Source organism: Lissotriton vulgaris, chromosome 8 (genome assembly GCF_964263255.1).
Source record: "Lissotriton vulgaris chromosome 8, aLisVul1.2, whole genome shotgun sequence".
Lineage (NCBI taxonomy): Eukaryota > Metazoa > Chordata > Amphibia > Caudata > Salamandridae > Lissotriton > Lissotriton vulgaris.
In genome coordinates this window covers 815698269-815715619 of record NC_141696.1, presented here as the reverse complement: position 1 = coordinate 815715619, position 17351 = coordinate 815698269, and the positions used below count along the sequence as shown (strand labels likewise).

Sequence of the window (17351 nt, the reverse complement as noted above, 5' to 3'; positions counted from 1 at the left end):
CTGGCGACGACAGATGGTGATCCACGCCGTTATCTAAAGACACGTGGGGAAGCGGGCTTTATATACTGATGCGGCACATGCACAGGACTCCGAGTGGCAGGTAGGAGCAGCTGCGCCTGTACACCAACCAATCAGGATCAGTGGTACTCAGGCCTAGCTAGGCCATCATAACAATGTGTCTAACAACGCTTCTGTTTGGTAAATTCCACCAGGAGGGGGCGGAGTGAAGTCCTTTACACAGAGAGAAGAGAGAATATTTCAAAATTTGCTAACATTCGTGCCAAGAATTTTCAATTCTATTAAGGACAAGGAGGCGAGGATTATGCTTAGTCTCATTTCTTTACTGACACATAGCAGCCAATCACATTACAGTAAAGAAAAAACAGAACAATACGTCACGTATGAACTCAGGGCAACCATAGAGTACACCCATAGTATATAAACAGTCTCAGAGGTAACCACTTCCTCTTTCTTTGTCCAAATCCAGTAGGAAGAACCAATTGAACATCAGAAAACCACGGAGAACATCATCCGAAAGGGCCAAAATCCGAACGAGGAGGAGGAGGAACTTCCAAAAGCCACAGGAACAGAAGAAGTCCCACGAGGAGTAGAAACTCGCAGCAGAACTTCCACAATGGCGGATCCGGAGGAACCTCACTTGGGATCAGAGCCTGAAAAGAGACACAAAGCCGTAATACACATCCTGTGTAATCATGAGCAAATAAAGGGTGGGTAGAGCAAAAATTAAAGCATTCAGTACATTTCATCAGGAAAGAACTATGAAGCATTGCATAGTAACAATATAATAGATATATGCATATACAAAGGGTGGGATAATCCTCGCCTCCTTGTCCTTAATAGAATTGAAAATTCTTGGCACGAATGTTAGCAAATTTTGAATTCTATTTCAGGACAGGAGGCTCCGATTATGCTTGTTTAAAGCTCATCCACCACAACAGAAGCAACAGTAGGAACAGGCTTGAAATAGAATGTCTTAAACACTGAATCTGAGGACCAATCAGCCGCTTTCATAATGTCACATAAAGAGACCCCCAATGAAAAAGCCTTAGAGGCCATGGCTCCCCGAGCCGAGTGAGCACCAAAAACAGAAACATCAATGCCCGCTTCCTCCATAAGCCATCTTACCCAACGGGCCAAAGTGGCTGGAGCAACGGGACGAAAGGGTTTTTGCAAAGCAATCAACAATTGACCCTGCATATCAGATCGATGAAGAGAAGTACTCACCTCATACTCCTTAAGGCACTGAACCACACAAAGGTTGGGTCGAGCCGGAAAAGAAGGATACGAAATGACCTCCGTGTTAGTTTTTGTGCGCCGGGAAAGGCGAAAGGAAACACCCTCAGGCGTGAAACTACGACCCGCTAGATCTATAGCGCGGACGTCAGAAATGCGTTTGCAGGAAAGCAAACACAGTAACATAGTAAGCTTGGCTGAAAGTTGCTTACGAGATAATAAGGAATTAATCGGCCAAGCTTCTAGAAAACGTAGTACCACAGAAACATCCCAGAGGGAAACATATTTAGGTTTAGGAGGAGTAGCCATACGAATACCTTTCAGAAGTTGGGCTACGAGAGGATGTTCCCCAACTGGCTTGCCATCGACAGGAAGATGACCCGCCGAGATGGCGGAACGGAAATTGTTGACTGTGTAATAAGCCAAACCCGAAGAGGAGGACAGAGAGGACAAAAAATTGCATATCAAAGAGATATCAGCCGATGTGGGATCAACTTGCCGTTGAGCACACCAATCACTCCAACGCTTCCAGGAACTTCTGTAGCGCTTGTGAGTGTTAGGGGCCCAGACATTGCTGAGGAATCTGGCAGCGTCCTCAGAAAGGCCTGGCACCGTCCAACGTTCCCCGAAATTCGCCACGCCAGGAGAAGGAGGGAGCCTGACTGAACCAGGGGATGCGGATTCTGCAATGGATCTAGAAGGAGATTCGCTCTCTGAGGAAGAAGAAAGGGCAGGTCGCATGCCATCTCTAGAAGAACAGGGAACCACGGCTGAGCCCTCCAGAGAGGGGCAATCAGAATCAATTCCGCCTGAAAGCGCGTCACGTAGGCCAGAACCCTCGGGAGCATCATAAATGGGGGAAACGCATAACAGAGGGATGTCGGCCACGTCTGAAGGAAAGCATCGGTGGCAAGAGCCTCCGGATCCGGTCGCCAGCTGAAGAACTGGGGAAGTTGGGCGTTGAGCCGGGACGCAAAGAGGTCGATCAGACACGGACCCCAGTTGCGAAGCAGTTGGCGAAACACCCTGGGGTGGAGTCTCCAGTCGCTGAAGTCCCTCAGATGTCTGGAGTTCCAGTCCGCCACTATATTGCGAGACCCGGGAAGGTACTCTGCAATAACAGTGATCTTGTGTTGGAGGCAATAATGCCAGAACTCCTTGGCAATCTCTGCCAACAATCGCGACCGAGTACCCCCCAGCTTGTTGATGTAACGCACTGCGGAGACATTGTCCATCCGGAGAAGGATGCAACAGTGGGATTGAAGAGGCGACAGGCATTTGATCGCAAATGACCCCGCCAGCAACTCCAAACAGTTGATGTGGAGCGAAAGTTCCCGCGGAGACCACCGTCCCCCCGTCGAGACCGGACCGCAACGGGCTCCCCAGCCCCAACGACTGGCATTCGATTCGATCACAATCTCCGGGGAGGAGCCGAAGAGGGCTCTGCCGTTCCAGGCCTCCATGTGATCCAACCACCATTGCATCTCCAGCTTGGCCTCCTCCGAGAGAGGTATCAAATCGGAATACCGGAGGCCCCGCTGCAGATGCTGGATCTTCAGGCGCTGAAGGGCCCGATAATGTAGCGGCGCTGGAAATATTGCTTGCAGAGAAGACGCCAGAAGCCCGACTACTCGTGCTAACAACCTCAATGACACAGTCGGACTCGAGATAATGGAATTCAATTCTTTCTTGATATAGCGAATCTTCTGCTGGGGCAGCAGCAGCTGACAAGTGATGGAGTTGACTCTGAACCCCAAGAAATCGATGACCTGAGAAGGATGAAGCACAGATTTGGGAACATTCACCAGAAACCCGAGGGACTGGAGAAGGTCTATGGTCCAGTCCAGATGAGTCATTAGTCGGACCGGACAATCCGCCAGAAGGAGGATGTCGTCCAAATAAATGATCAAACGAACCCCACGACTGCGGAGCGATTCCACTACAGGACGTAACAGCTTCGTGAAGCACCACGGTGCCGACGAAAGGCCGAAGGGAAGGACTTGGTATTGATACCAAGTCCCCTGCCACTGAAACTGCAGAAAACGGCGATGTGGATGGAAGATCGGGACCGAAAGATAAGCATCTTTGAGGTCCAAACGAACCATCCAATCCCGTTCCCTCAAGAGGTCTCTCAACAGATGGATACCCTCCATCTTGAAGTGTCTGTAAACTACCCCCGCATTGAAGTCCTTCAGATTGAGGACCAACCGAGAACCTCCTCCCTTCTTGTCCACCAGAAAGATCGAGCTGGCAAAGCCCTGCGGATGACGGACTGTCGGCACAATGGCCCCCTTCAACACCAGAGACTTGAGTTCCTCTGTGATGAACTCCTGACTTTCCTTTGAGAAGTGAAGAGGGAAGGGAGGACGAGATTGGTGAATGGGATGATAGAATTCGATTTTGAATCCCTGAACTGTTTCCAGCACCCAAGCATCGCCTGAGATTGCGCGCCAATTGGCTAGAAAATGGCGGATCCTGCCCCCCAGAACAACACTGCATGCAGGAAGAAGCCTCACCTGAAGCGGCGGAATCTTGACGTCCGCCGGAGTAGCCACCTGAACCTCCTTTCTTGAACTGCCCACGTCCTTTTTTGGAAGGGTAGAAGTGAGACCGCTGGGCATAACCGGAATCCTGATGGCCTCCCTTTTGGGACTGGTTCCCACGTTGAGTGGAGTGGTATTGACCACTGCCGGACGAACGTCCCCAGTTTCGTCCGGCCTTGTTAAAAACCGGACGCATGGCCCGTTTTAAAGTGGCCTGTGCCTTGTCAATACTACTAAAAGTGCTGACAAAATGGGTGAGCTCTTTCAAAAAGGATTGACCAAAAAGAAGACCCTGAGCAGCAGCACCTGCCTCAGATGAAGAAAGTTCAGATAATTTCGGGTCCAGTTTCAAAAGAAAAGAACGCCGGCGTTCACTCGACAGGGCACAGTTGGCGTTCCCTAAAAAACAGACGGCACGCTGTGCCCACTGAATGAGCTCGTCAGGGTCGACAGTGGAGGAGGCTTCTTTGGCCCGGAAGCCTAGATCTAACATTTTTGTGATAGGACCTAAGAGGTCCAAAACCTTATCCTGACAAGCGCGCCAGGAACGGTCTAGACCTTTTTTGGGGTCCTTGGAAAATTTGGTCATGTATGTAAGAATGGTAGGGTCGACCTCCGGCGTGTCCGCCAGGTTGTCCGCCAAATCTGGCCGCGGACACTCTGAGCGAAGACGCGCTCGTACATCTTTATCAAAAGGGTGCCTGATATACTGCTGAACATACTCAGCCACAGCCGGGGAAGGAAGCCAGGCGGAAGAATTCGGGTGCACAATATCCTCGGGCTCAAAAGTTAAAACAGGAGGCCGAGAGGAGGCGTCCACAAAATGTTCTTTGCATTTTCGTTTTTTGGGAGGAGGAGGCAAAACCTCCGACGAGGAGGAGGAAGCATCATGGTCGTCGCTCTCCACCAGTACAGGGACAGCCTTGGATGTAGAGGACAATGACCGAGCCAACTTCCGAAAGTCCGAAGAATGGGGGTTACCTGGAGATGAGGACTTTCTGGAGGGAAGCCAACCTTGCTGTTGCGCATATTGCGTCAAATGGCGCTTCAGGGGTGTAATGGCGCGAGCCATTGCCCTATTCATAGAGAGCTGTACCCCTTTGTCGAGTGCCTCAACCAGGTCCTGCTCAAAAAAGTCAGACCCCTCCTCCTCAAAGTCACCTTCCTCCTCAAAGTGATAGGAGCCACTCATGATACACGGGGAGTGTAGTAAATCAGCCCACCAGGTGACAAGGAATCTGGTATGTCAGTGACACAGTCTGAGGGAGTGAAAAACCTCACGGTCAGCAAGAGAAGCAGAAAAAACTGCGTAGGACACAAGAAATAAAGCGTGGAGGGAGGCTTGCCGACCAAAAAATCACCACTCTAGGCAAAGCCTATGCAATTTTACAACCGGGACTCTTATTCCAAGCTCCGGCGTCGAACGGGACAAGCTGACAGGCAGTGGGCGTATACGTCAATAGACGCGTTCAGGAGCCGGCGCTGTGTTGAAAACACAGCTGCGCGAGGAAAAGCCCTTAGGGACAAAGGTCGCGCATGCGCAGACACACGGCTCGCCCGACAGCCAAGGAGTCTGCTCGCGCTGAACGCGCGCGAGGCAGGACAGTCCCGAACTCCCTCCACCGAAATACGGGACAAACGGCAGCAAGTGCCCGACCCCGGGAGGTGACACACGCTCCCACCGACGCGCCGGCCGAGGATAATAATAAACGACCAAGACGGCAGCAAGAGCGCGAAATAAACGCTAAAGCAATAGCACACAGCGCGCACAAAGCGGTAAGAATTTAACCAACAAAACCAGTTAAACAGTAATAGAATAACAAGTTTGCACTTAACTGGCTGCGGAGCAGCAAAGAAAGAGGAAGTGGTTACCTCTGAGACTGTTTATATACTATGGGTGTACTCTATGGTTGCCCTGAGTTCATACGTGACGTATTGTTCTGTTTTTTCTTTACTGTAATGTGATTGGCTGCTATGTGTCAGTAAAGAAATGAGACTAAGCATAATCGGAGCCTCCTGTCCTGAAATAGAATTGCTTAAAGAGCATACACTAATGTGTCCAATATGTAGGGTGACTAGAATTTTAAAGCCAAAAACCGGGACATTTCACAAAAATAGAAGAAGGACTACAATTTTACTTCAAGCGATGAGAGCGCTCCTCAGCAGAGAATTACAGAACAGGCAGTAAGAACATACATAAAATGCAATTTTTAAACCCAGTAGCTTGCCTGTTAATTAAATTGATTTCTTGAAACAATTGCTAACTATCCCTGCTTTGTAAAACATAAAAAACACCTCCCACAGTTTTCAGTCGACCCTGTTAAAAAAACGGGACATGAACTACATTTCTTGAAATTTGTTGGGACAGCTGGTTAAAAACTGGGACCGTCCTGGCAAAACGGGGACGCCTGGTCACCTTACCAATATGAGTCAGTCTAACATTAGATGGTCAGACTGAGAGTTGGGTGGATAGGCAACGGGGACTATCTTCCCAGGGATGTTCTTGAGGGGGAGATATTCCATGCAGACATTGCAGGACTTGCTGCCAAACATGAACAGAATGGCTACTAAATGGGCTTTGCTTATTTGTATTCAATTCGTTTTGTTAAGATTACCTGCCATGTGTCGAATGGTCTTCTTGCAGTACTCTTCGGCCATTGGTACCACCTTCAGCATCTCTCGTCCCCACTGCGCCAAGGGCTTTCCTTGGATTGCGTACGATGCAAATAGGGCAGTGCACAATGACCCCAAAAATCCTAAAAAGGGAAATAAAATTGTATTGTGAATTGACAGCAGTTTGTTCATGCACCAGCAAAGGCGAGTGAGAACTAAATAATTAGGTTTGTGGCAGGTCAGAGGCACAATCTTACACGTGGCATCCTTCTTTGGCACATTTGCACTTCTCACATCGTTCGGCATGTGTTCATGCCCTACATGTCCCGCCAGGTGGACTCCTCTGCTCGCTAGGATTGTTGGCAGGCGGATGCCATTCCCCTGTGCTGCGGTGACGGTTATTGTGGACACCGTAAAGCTTCTGCACCCTGGTATAGTAACACAGTGTGACGCAGAGGCCCCAAATAAGCGTCATGAGTTCATCCTACCCTCCTCGGGCAGTTTCAAATTAATCCGCAACAAACTCTGGAGAAGGTCTTTACGTGAAGTTCAATGACAGCATGTTCTTTACACAGCACCAATGTGCTGAGCTACTGTGCACATGCGCAGTACTTCAAATTATGTAAAATGAAACCGATGTCTGTCAAACAGACAGAATACCCAGGGATAGAGGCATGCCTCCAACATGGCCTCCAATCATTTTGGAAAGAATAATAACCCATATTAAACTCTGAAACACAAAACACTGATTTACGGTATCAATCAGATTTAGAAGACCGAGACAGAATGGTGCATATGTAGTGAAACTGACCCTATTCTGTTAGACAGACATTTTTTTCAAACTCATATAAACGTATATACTTTTTAGAATACCTGGAGGTGAACAACAGTTTCATAACATTCGAATATCAATGTCTAAAAAAGTCTGACTCCTAAAGAATCTTAGGGGCAGATGTAACAAGATACCGTTTTGCGAATCCTAAATAGCGATTTTTTGCGAATCGCTATTTAGAATTCGCAAAACGGTATGTATGTACAAAATCGCAAATTTTTTGCGATTCCTTATTATTCTTTATTTGCAAATTCGCATTTTGCGAATTCGCAAATAAAGAATAATTTTCAATCCATTCCTATGGGCCAGGAGGCCCATAGGAATGATAGTGCAATAATTCTCAAATTGCGAATTCGCAATTTGCTAATCGCAATTTGAGAATTATTTCAAGGGTGCAGGGGTGTCTCAAAGACACCCTGCTGCACCCCTCAAATCTACATGTGTGTGCATGTGGCACACATACATGCCCTATGGGCATGTATGAGTGTCACATGCCACCTTTACAAATGCCAATCAGAGCATTTTTAAAAGAAATCGCAAATTACCACCAACTACAAGTTGGTGGTAAATTGCGATTTCTTAACACAAATTCACAAACCAAAAATGTGTCATACATATCATTTAAGGAATCGCAAAATTTGCGATTCCTAAATGCTATGGCAAAACAAGGAATCGCAAAAAATTGCGATTCCTTAAATTGCGATTTTTTGATACATATCAAAAATCGCAAATCGGCCGTTTGCGAGTCGCAAGCGAGTCGCAAAAGCCTTGATACATCTGGCCCTTAACCTCTTCTAATTAGGGAAGGGTGGGGGGGGGGGTGAGACTAGGTATGTGAGCTTGACACTAATGTAAGCGAAGCATGTTGTGTACTCCACCAGCACAATCAATATCATGGGTGACCGCCATTTTGAAAATCTATTTCAGTACTTATCACATCTAACTGTTCATTTCAATAAAATCTATAGTAAACACAAATGTTGGGAAATGTAAAATAAGAGTCCAATCGTAAGCAAAGGGAACCGGGTGGCTCTGCTGCTTATGGACCTAACTAAAGGCAGCTTGCTGCTGAAGATCACACCAATTTAAAGTAAACAATCACATGTGTGTGACATAATATTTTTTGAAAGACCTGTGGCTTCCAAATATAATGTACTGTTTTTCTTTAAACGCCAACAAATCACGGAGCTTGAAAAGGTCTGTACACTGTAACCAGAGTGTTAATATCTAAATGTTCTTGAAAGGGACTTTTTATTAAATTGAAGCATCAGTCCGGCCATATAGCAAAAAGTCAAAGTGGGTGGGCTCCCCAGTTCACCTGCCTTTGACTGCCCCGGCTTTGAGGCATGACGGCTCAAGCTGTACCCCTTCAAATCTCACAGGACCAATACTCCTCTGAGTAACACGGCGCTCTGGGGCTACATTAATTCGACATAAGGAGCACGTGATGTTCCATATTTATATATTTGAAATATTTATGCTGATCAGACAAAGACGAAACAATGAAGCTTTTTTCGGTAAAAACATGTACAATCAAACCATTAAGAACAACCTGGGTCAACAAGTAACACAGTACGAATTAAAGATAATTTGCGAATCTCAGTTTAACAAATACATCGAGGTTAAGTAAGTAGAAAAACATTCTGCTGTTTTCTGATGTGTGGACCAAGTAGGAAAGCGAGGAAAGCAGGAGGATGGGGATTCCAGAAATGTGTGGAAGCTTCATATTCGGAGTTACATAGTTTAATATTATATCTGTTCTCGAAACTCACCAAAGACAGAGGTGTGTTAGTCGGACTCACCGTCCTTTGAGGAGACAGCACATCTTGGGCTTTTGCGCTCAGTGTGTGATACGCAAGATCTTCTCAGGTCTACTCACTCTGCATGTGGGAAGGTATCTTCCACTATGCTGCATGAACAGTGTCGGCATTTCCACGGCTGTAGTCACCCAGAGGGGTGTTTCACAGCTAGCATGGAGTGTACCCAGGAAGAAGCAATTAAGGCATGGAGGTTTAGTGGGTGTCAAGCATGGGGTTTATCTTCTTCTACCTCAATTATGCCATGTCACTGAAGATATAGGCATGTCTAGAATTAAACGTAAGCCTATCTAGGGTGTTTTTGTTTCCAATAGTTGTTGCTGGAATTTTCCAATCCAACATGGGGGCTAAGCTTTTTTCTCTGATGCCATTTCCTTCTTTTGCCATGAACAAGGAGGTGTAACCTTGAGATGTATGTGCCACATGGCATTTGTTTCCTTATTTTGTACTGCATTGGTTGCCAACTCAGCAGATTTTTGTCCCTTATTATTACTCTTCTTTTTCTACAGCAGGATTCTTTCTGGATTTCCTTCCATCTGGGAAGCTTATGCTGGGCTTTTCCTCCATCCTGGTTCAGGGAGGTTCTGGTGACTTGCTTATCAACTCCTGTATTATCCATCACCTTCAATCAAGAATTACCAATATCGGCAAGAAGGCTTTTATTGCCTGTTCAGCCTTTTTCTTATTAACTGAAACCTACTGAAGGAGACACTTCATGCCTTTAATGTGCCTATTACTGTGCAGAGTGGCACATTGTCTACTGGGAGGAGTCACGCTTTTTAGGACGATCAAGACTGATATTAGAGACCTTCACAGCATCCAGCAAGGGAAGAGTAGATTAACTATGGGATGGCTTAAGCCAAAGGACCTTGCAAAGTATGTGGTCACCTGATCATATTTGAAACTTCCCATCGTGAGTTAGGCTGCAGGATTGAGAATAACTTTGACAGTGGTAAGAGAGGCCTTGGGAAAGCTCACCTGCACTAAGTTCTCACAATTGATTCTTTTTTTTTTGTGTTGAAATTTTTTATTGAGATTTTAATAAAATGCAGAGATGATAACAAGGCAATACAGAACAAAGCAGTAAAACTAAAATATAAGCAATATTAAATCTGATTTAAAGCAAAGCAAATATGAGAAAAAGGAAGAAGTATAGAAGCAACACTATATATTCCATAATCCGATACAAGGTAAAATGAGTAAGGGAAAGAATACATTTAAAAAAAAACATAATAGAAGGAAAAAGAAGAAAAGCGACAAATAAGTAAGAAAGTACCAGAGTAACAATGAAGATGAAACAGAAATGAAAAAATGAAGAAAAAAGTAGTAGGGTAAGAATATGTAGAGTAGAGAAATATACAAGATTTAAGTAAAGAAAAGTTAAGTAGGTATAGCACTGAAGGAAGAAGAAGGAGTAGACGTAGAGTCATCAACTATCGTAGTTTCCAAGAACGGAGGCCAAGTTTGGAGAAAAATGGAGGCTTGATCTTGAAGATTATAAATTGTGCGTTCGTGTATAGCCATTTGCATCATTGCTACCAACCATTCTTCCTGAGAAGGAGCCGAAGAAGATTTCCAGTGGCGTAAAATACAAATCTTGGCCGTGGCCAGAGCAGTGTGAAGACACAATTGATTCTTGATCATGCACGCACTTAGGGTACTGTTCTGAAATTTTCTGCAGGAAGCCATCACTTGGTTCTGCTCAGCAGATGCAACTGAAATTGGGCAGAATGAAAAGCTTGCATACTAAACTTGAGTTGCAAGATTGAACCAACGGATTTAGATTGCGAACATCCTGGAGAACTACAGCAGAAGTTAAGAAACTTCGCACTATGGAGTGGTGTAAGAGTATGGATGACCCTATACTGTGCAGTATAGGCTTTCCAGAGAGACAGTTATAGACCCCCCTCCCCCCTTTGGATGTCTCATTTTAATGTCAATGTATCATGATAACAACTATCGGAGTTAGGAAGATTTGAATGTCTGCCTCTTCTCAGCTACTTAGTACAAATATGATTTGGCTCTCTACTGCCCTGCTGGACATTACAAACATGCTCTTTGTTTTTTTAGGAAACTACAACTGCTGACATGTCATGTTTTCAATATCGGAAATTCTGCAAAAGCAATTTGACTGTGAATCTGAAAATGCCAAGGAAGTTGAAGATAACAAAAAAAGATCCAACCCCACTAGGGGCAGGTCTGGTAAAGCGTGCTTCCAACAACACCAATTACCCAAAGACCTGCTCCACTCCAGTAGTGGGGTAGTGATGAGTTCCGGTGCTTTTTTCCCCTAGTTCCCAGCAACAGAAATAGCTATAGAGAATTTTTCCTCCTGTGTTCTACATCTGGTCTCTCTTACAAGGCAGGAACTGGTGAACGTTGAACCAGGAAGGCCAGGCTGCAAATAGGAATTGTTTATTTGAAGGTCAGCTGGCCCTATGGCTGAACAGCTGAAATCAGAATACATGGGCTGGACCACAACAGTATTTGGTAGGGTCATCACCTTTAGCAGATATGGTGGGGAGGTTTCGCTAAAGCCTCAGGAGGGTTTTATGGGAATACCTCTGGCTGACAAGAGCTCTACTTGTTAATAGAGCACTACTGAATAACCAAGGTGACCACTGAGAAGTGCTACAACTATTTGTCATAAGGGGACTATGAAAAGGTAAGGGTGGACCCTTCTGACTGATGGGGAGACTGCAGATTATAGGGATGAAGCATGCAAAATACATTTCAAATTTTCTCTCTGAAATATATCCTTATTTGATTAAACGAGTCAGTGCTCTGTTTGTGGTGGTGCCTGCAGGTGGGGCGCACTGGCACCTACTTTTGATGACTAGGACTTACATTTCATCATCAGACTTACAAAGAGACCGGAAGACACACAAGGGAAGCAAGAAGGGGAAATAGAAAGACAAGAAGATAGGAGAAAGCAGGCATGTAAAAGTATGTCAAAGCATGAGGAATAGAAAAAGTAGAGGGTGGTGGAAGAAAGAGTGATGATGAGTTAAGTTCAACATTAGGCATCTTTGGTGTTTGGCAGTTCTGGCATATGACTGTGCTGACAGTGGGGTGCTAACATTTATTTATTTAGAAGTTTTATATGGTGCTGGCCAGACCCGAGGATATCGGAGAACTTTACAACAGAAATTAAGCTGTAATCACATAAGAAAGGCATAATCCCACGCAAAATGTTCAGAGAACCAGTGAACTGCGCTTCATTGAGGTGAGGAAGTCCTGAGATAGCCTCGATGAGCGCACACTGGTCTGGGCTCAGCCTCATTCTGGGAGGAGGTAACGAGGGGGGGTATCGGGGAGGAAGGAAGAGGTAGGGTGAGGTTGAGCATTGTCACAGGGCTGTAGGGTGCCTGAGGAGGGGGGCAGAGGTTGAGCATTATCAAGTGGCTGCAGGTTGTAGGAAGAGGTAGGTAGTAGTGGAGCATTATCCAGGGGCTCTGGAGTGCAAGTTTATGCGTTTCAGCGGCGGCTCTTGGTTCGGGAAGTCACGGTTGAGGTAGAGGACTTTTAGGAGTCTGTTGAATGTTATAAAGGAAGTGATAGTCCTGATATCGGCTGGGATGGAGTTCCAGATTTTTGGGGAGTTTCCCGCAAAAGACCATGCAGAAGTTTTTTGTTTGCATGTTTTCATGGGGATGAGTAGCATGTTGTTGGAACTCCTGAGGTTTCTTGTCTGGCTGGCTTTCTTGAGTTTGGAGGCCAGGTATTCTGGTTTCCCTGTGTGCAAGGCTTTGTGTGTCAGACAGGCAGTCCGAAAGTGGCCCTAATTTCGACTGGGAGCCATTTTAGTTCTCTGAGTGCGGGTGAGAGGTGGTCATATTTCTTAACTCCGGTGACCATTCTGGAAGCTGCATTGACAGTTGTGAGGGGGGCTAGGTGGGATTGAGCTGTACTGGTGAGGATTGCGTTACCATAGTCGAGTCTGAATAGCACCAGTGACTGGGTGGCTTGTTTGAGGACTTTGGGAGGGATGAAGGGCTTGATTTTGTTGAGGAGCTTCAGATTGAGGAAGGCACTCTTCGCAGAGATCTTAATGTGATTGTTCATGTTCAGTTTCGGGTCAAGGGTGATTCCTAGAGATTTTACCGATTTAGCCAGAGTGAGATTAACGTTGAGGGCATCTATTGCTTTTAGCCACTCTACGATTTGAGGGTTTTCTTCTTTGTTGGAGATGAGGAGGAATTCTGTTTTGTCTTGATTGAGTTTAAGGTGGTTAGTTGATAGCCAGTGTTGAATTTCCCTAAGGGTGTTGTTTAATCTTAGAATGTCATTAATGGAGGAGGTTTCCAAGTAGATCTGGGTGTCATCTGTGTATAGATGGAAGGGAATGTTGGCTTTCTTGATAAGGGTGGTGAGGGGTTCCTTGTATATGTTGAATAGTTGAGGGGAGAGCACTGAACCTTGGGGGACACCTCTGCTGACGGGGTGTAGGTCGGATGTAAAGGATTTGATTTTTACCCTTTCGGAGCGGTTGTGTAAGAAGGAGGAGAACCATTTTAGGACCATCCTGTCTGCACCTACTCTGTCTTGGAGAGCCTTGGTGAGTAGATTTTGGTCAAACGTGTCAAAGGCTGTCGATAGGTCCAGGAGGATGAGTAGTCAACTTTGGTCGGTGTATAGGGAATTTCGGATGTCATCCACGATGTTAAGGATTGCGGTCTCGGTGCTGCAGCCTTTTCTGAAGCCCGATTGGTGGGGATCTAGCAGGTTGATATTGTCCATGTGTTGGGTCAGTTGATGGAGAATGCATTATTCAAGGATTTTGAATAGAAAGGGAAGATTGGAGACAGGTCTGAAGTTGTTCAGATTGTTGGGGTCTAGGCCTGGATTTTCAATAGAGGTGTGACTTGGCCGACTTTGAGGCAGTCTGGTATGACGCTGGTTTTCAAGGAGCTGTTTATGATTTTGCACCAGAGAGGGGCGAGGGAGTGTTTCAGCTTTTTGGTCAATTGGGAGGGAACAGGTTTGAGAACGTGATCAAAGGAATTCCACCAGGATTCCGTGGGGAGCTTGTGTGTGTTGGATTCGATTGTAGCAGTTGGGTTTTTGAAGGCGGGATTGAGGTTGATGTCAGGTGATAGCTCAATCTTGGTGACTTTTTCATTGAAGAAGATGACAAATTTGTCGCACAAGTGTTTGGAGGCCTGGATTGGGGTTGCTGAGGTCTTGGAAGTTTGTTGCCTGATGATGTTAACCCCTTGGCTGCTGGGGCTATTCCCCTGGTGTGCTGGGGGGCGGGGGCGCGCACAGCGCCCCCATACTCATGACGAGCTCAGCTCGTCATGAGCTACGGTGCTCCAGTGCTCATGGCGAGCTGAGTTCGTCACGACCACGCCCGTTTAATGGAACGCTTAGCACAGCAGGGGAATTAGCCCAGCGTGCGAGCGTTCCACGGGCCATGACGAGCTCAGCTCGTCATGAGCACCAGAGCACCGTGGCTCATGACGTGTTGACCTCGTCATGAGCATGGGAGGGGTTAAAGAGTTCCTTGGGTCTGTTTTTCGCGTTGTCCAGAGCGGTGCAGAAGAAGGTGGCTTTTTCAGTGATGATTTGCTTTTTGTATTTCCTTCGGCCTGCTTTGAGTTGATCGTGAAAGCTCATAGAGGGATTGTTCCTCCATAGACGCTCTGTGACTCTAAGTTGCCTCCTTTCAGCGTTAATGTCCATGTTGAACCAGGATCTGGAAGAAATTCTCCTGTTTTTTTTTAGTTTCAGGGTGGGCTAGGATGGATGTCATAGTAGTGTTTTAGTAGGACGTGAGATCTGTTGCGGAAAGACCATCTGAGGAGATGGGCATGTGCAGGTGCACGATAAAACTTCATACATATGCCAACATGGTTAAAACACAAAACAAGATTAAAAGAAACTGTGAATAGATCATATTTACACTAAAGTGCCATCAATCACAATGTAAAGTGCAAGTGCCAATGCACATAAAAGAAAAACACAATCAGGATTGCACAAGACATCCCAGAACCATAAAAACAATCTGTGGAGAGGCATGTGCCCCACAGGGAATCTGGTCACTTAAACCATTTCAATAAAAGATCTTAAAAATAGTTTCTGCATTGCAAAAACAACCAGATGCATTATTCCTGACTGAGACTTGGCTGGATGCTGAGTCCAATCCAGATATATTGGAAGCACTCCAGCAAGACTATGGGATACTAAGACTAGACCGGGTTAAACAGAGGGGAGGTGGTATCGCCATGATTCATAAACTGGCTCTGTCATGCACTTTAGAAACAGTGTCAATTAAAGAGTGTGAGGCTGCTCTCTTCACTATAAAATACTGCCCTAATAGGGCCATTAATGGCTACCTGATTTATCGTCCACCAGGTAGGACGTTGCCTTTCTTGGACAGCCTGATGGAAGTAATTGCCCACCCTGCACTACGGTATAATAAGTTTATGATTTTGGGCGACCTTAATTTTCATATTGATGATAAAAACGACAAGGAAGCGTTAAGTTTATTAGCATCCTTAAAAATGTTTCACCTTAACATTCAATCTACCCATAAAGCAGGCCATCTTTTGGACCCGATCTTTGCCAACTGGGAGGGGGTGGCGGTTCAACCCCCCAGTGAGGTATTATGGTCGGACCATTTTCTGGTGGAGTTTACCATCCTTGGGGAGTCCAAACGACTGTCTAGTACTAAACTTATGGCATGTAAACGTAGGCAATGGGGGAAAATTAAGCAGGACGAGTTAGAACTGGCTCTAAAAAGAGACACCCCTCCACTTAAAGATAATGTAGACGAAGCCTTGTCAGACTATGAAAAATGGCTGTCAGGAGCTTTAGATGAAACTGCCCCGTGGACTACCAAGACCCCAGCGAGGTGCTTGAAAACAGCTCAGTGGTTTAATGCTGACTTAAAAAAATGTAAAACGGAATGCAAAAAGTTGGAACGCATTTGGCGCAGTAAATATGATGACTTGACTAGACTCAATTATAAAAAGAGTATAAAGTGTTATCATAAACTGATTAGATCTACCAAACGTAATTTTTTAAAGAACAGAATTGAATTGGCGGAGAATTCTACTAAAGAACTCTTTGTTATTTACAAAGAGCTCACCTCATTGGAGAGAACTTTAACTCCTGATCTGCACTCGACAGATATGTGTGAAGCTATTGCCGATTTTTTTGTGCAGAAAGTGGACAATATCTATAAAACCTTTCCAGAGGTACTGGAAGAACTCACCAGAGATATCTCCACCAGCAGTGAGATGACTAACAACTGGTGTCTTAACCAGTTTACGGTGCCCAATACCACAGAGTTGCTAAATATCATTCGCAGTATTAAATCAGGCTGTCCTAGGGATGTGGCTCGCCCCAACGTCCTTGAGAATCAAGTCGAGCTTCTGGCGACTCATATAGGCCACATGACGAAACTGTCCTTTTCAACAGGCCACATACCTCAAGATTGGAAATTAGCGCATGTCCTCCCTTTAAAGAAAAAACCTCATTTGAGTGCCACGCAGTTGGATAACTATCGACCTATATCGCTGCTGCCCTTCTGCTCTAAGGTGGTTGAAAAGATAGTTAATAAGCAGCTCTCTGAACATTTGGATAGGGGATTACATCTGCATCCCTCGCAATCAGGATTTAGAGCGCTCCACTCGACTGAATCGGCCCTCCTTTTTTCCACCGAGCTATTAAGGAGTAGAGTTGATGAGGGGAAGACAGCCGCGCCCCTTTTATTAGATCTGAGCGCGGCATTTGACACCGTCTCCCATCCCCTGTTACTTTCTCGCCTTAGCGAGGTTGGTATTGAGGGTCTGGCACACGAGTGGATGCATACATTCCTGGCGAATAGGCAATTCCAAGTTTGCTGTCCACCTTTTAAATCTCAGGTGCGTTCGCTCAAACATGGGGTGCCTCAAGGCTCCATTTTGAGCCCGACTTTATTTAACCTATATATGGCGCCCCTGGCCAAGTTGGTTACTACGGGCGGGGTTGAGATAGTGTCATATGCTGATGACACCCAGCTGGTAGTGACACTGTCTCAGCCCCCGGAAGAGGCTTCAGCCAACTTTACAGCCTGTCTGAGCGGACTAGCGGGATGGATGAATACAAATTGTTTACGCCTCAACGCTAATAAAACTGAACTTTTGGTGTTGGGGAAATCCCCATCCATCTGGTCGTCGGCATGGTGGCCCAAAGAACTTGGCACTGTTCCCAAACCATTGGAACAGGTTAAGAATTTAGGGGTCAAACTGGACGAGACTCTATCCTTTGAACATCACACTAGAGGGATAGCAGGGAAATGCTATG

General features: G+C 45.8%; 1 protein-coding gene across 2 annotated transcripts in view; it reads right to left on the bottom strand.

Annotated features, from left to right (window-relative positions):
* The window catches only part of ADPRHL1 (ADP-ribosylhydrolase like 1), a 555702-nt gene that overhangs the window by 326252 nt on the left and 212099 nt on the right, over window positions 1–17351 (bottom strand). For both annotated transcript variants that reach the window (XM_086934704.1, XM_086934705.1), the window contains exon 4: window positions 6413–6553. In XM_086934704.1, coding sequence (XP_086790830.1) covers window positions 6413–6553 — 141 coding nt within the window. The remainder of the gene's footprint in view (window positions 1–6412; window positions 6554–17351) is intronic.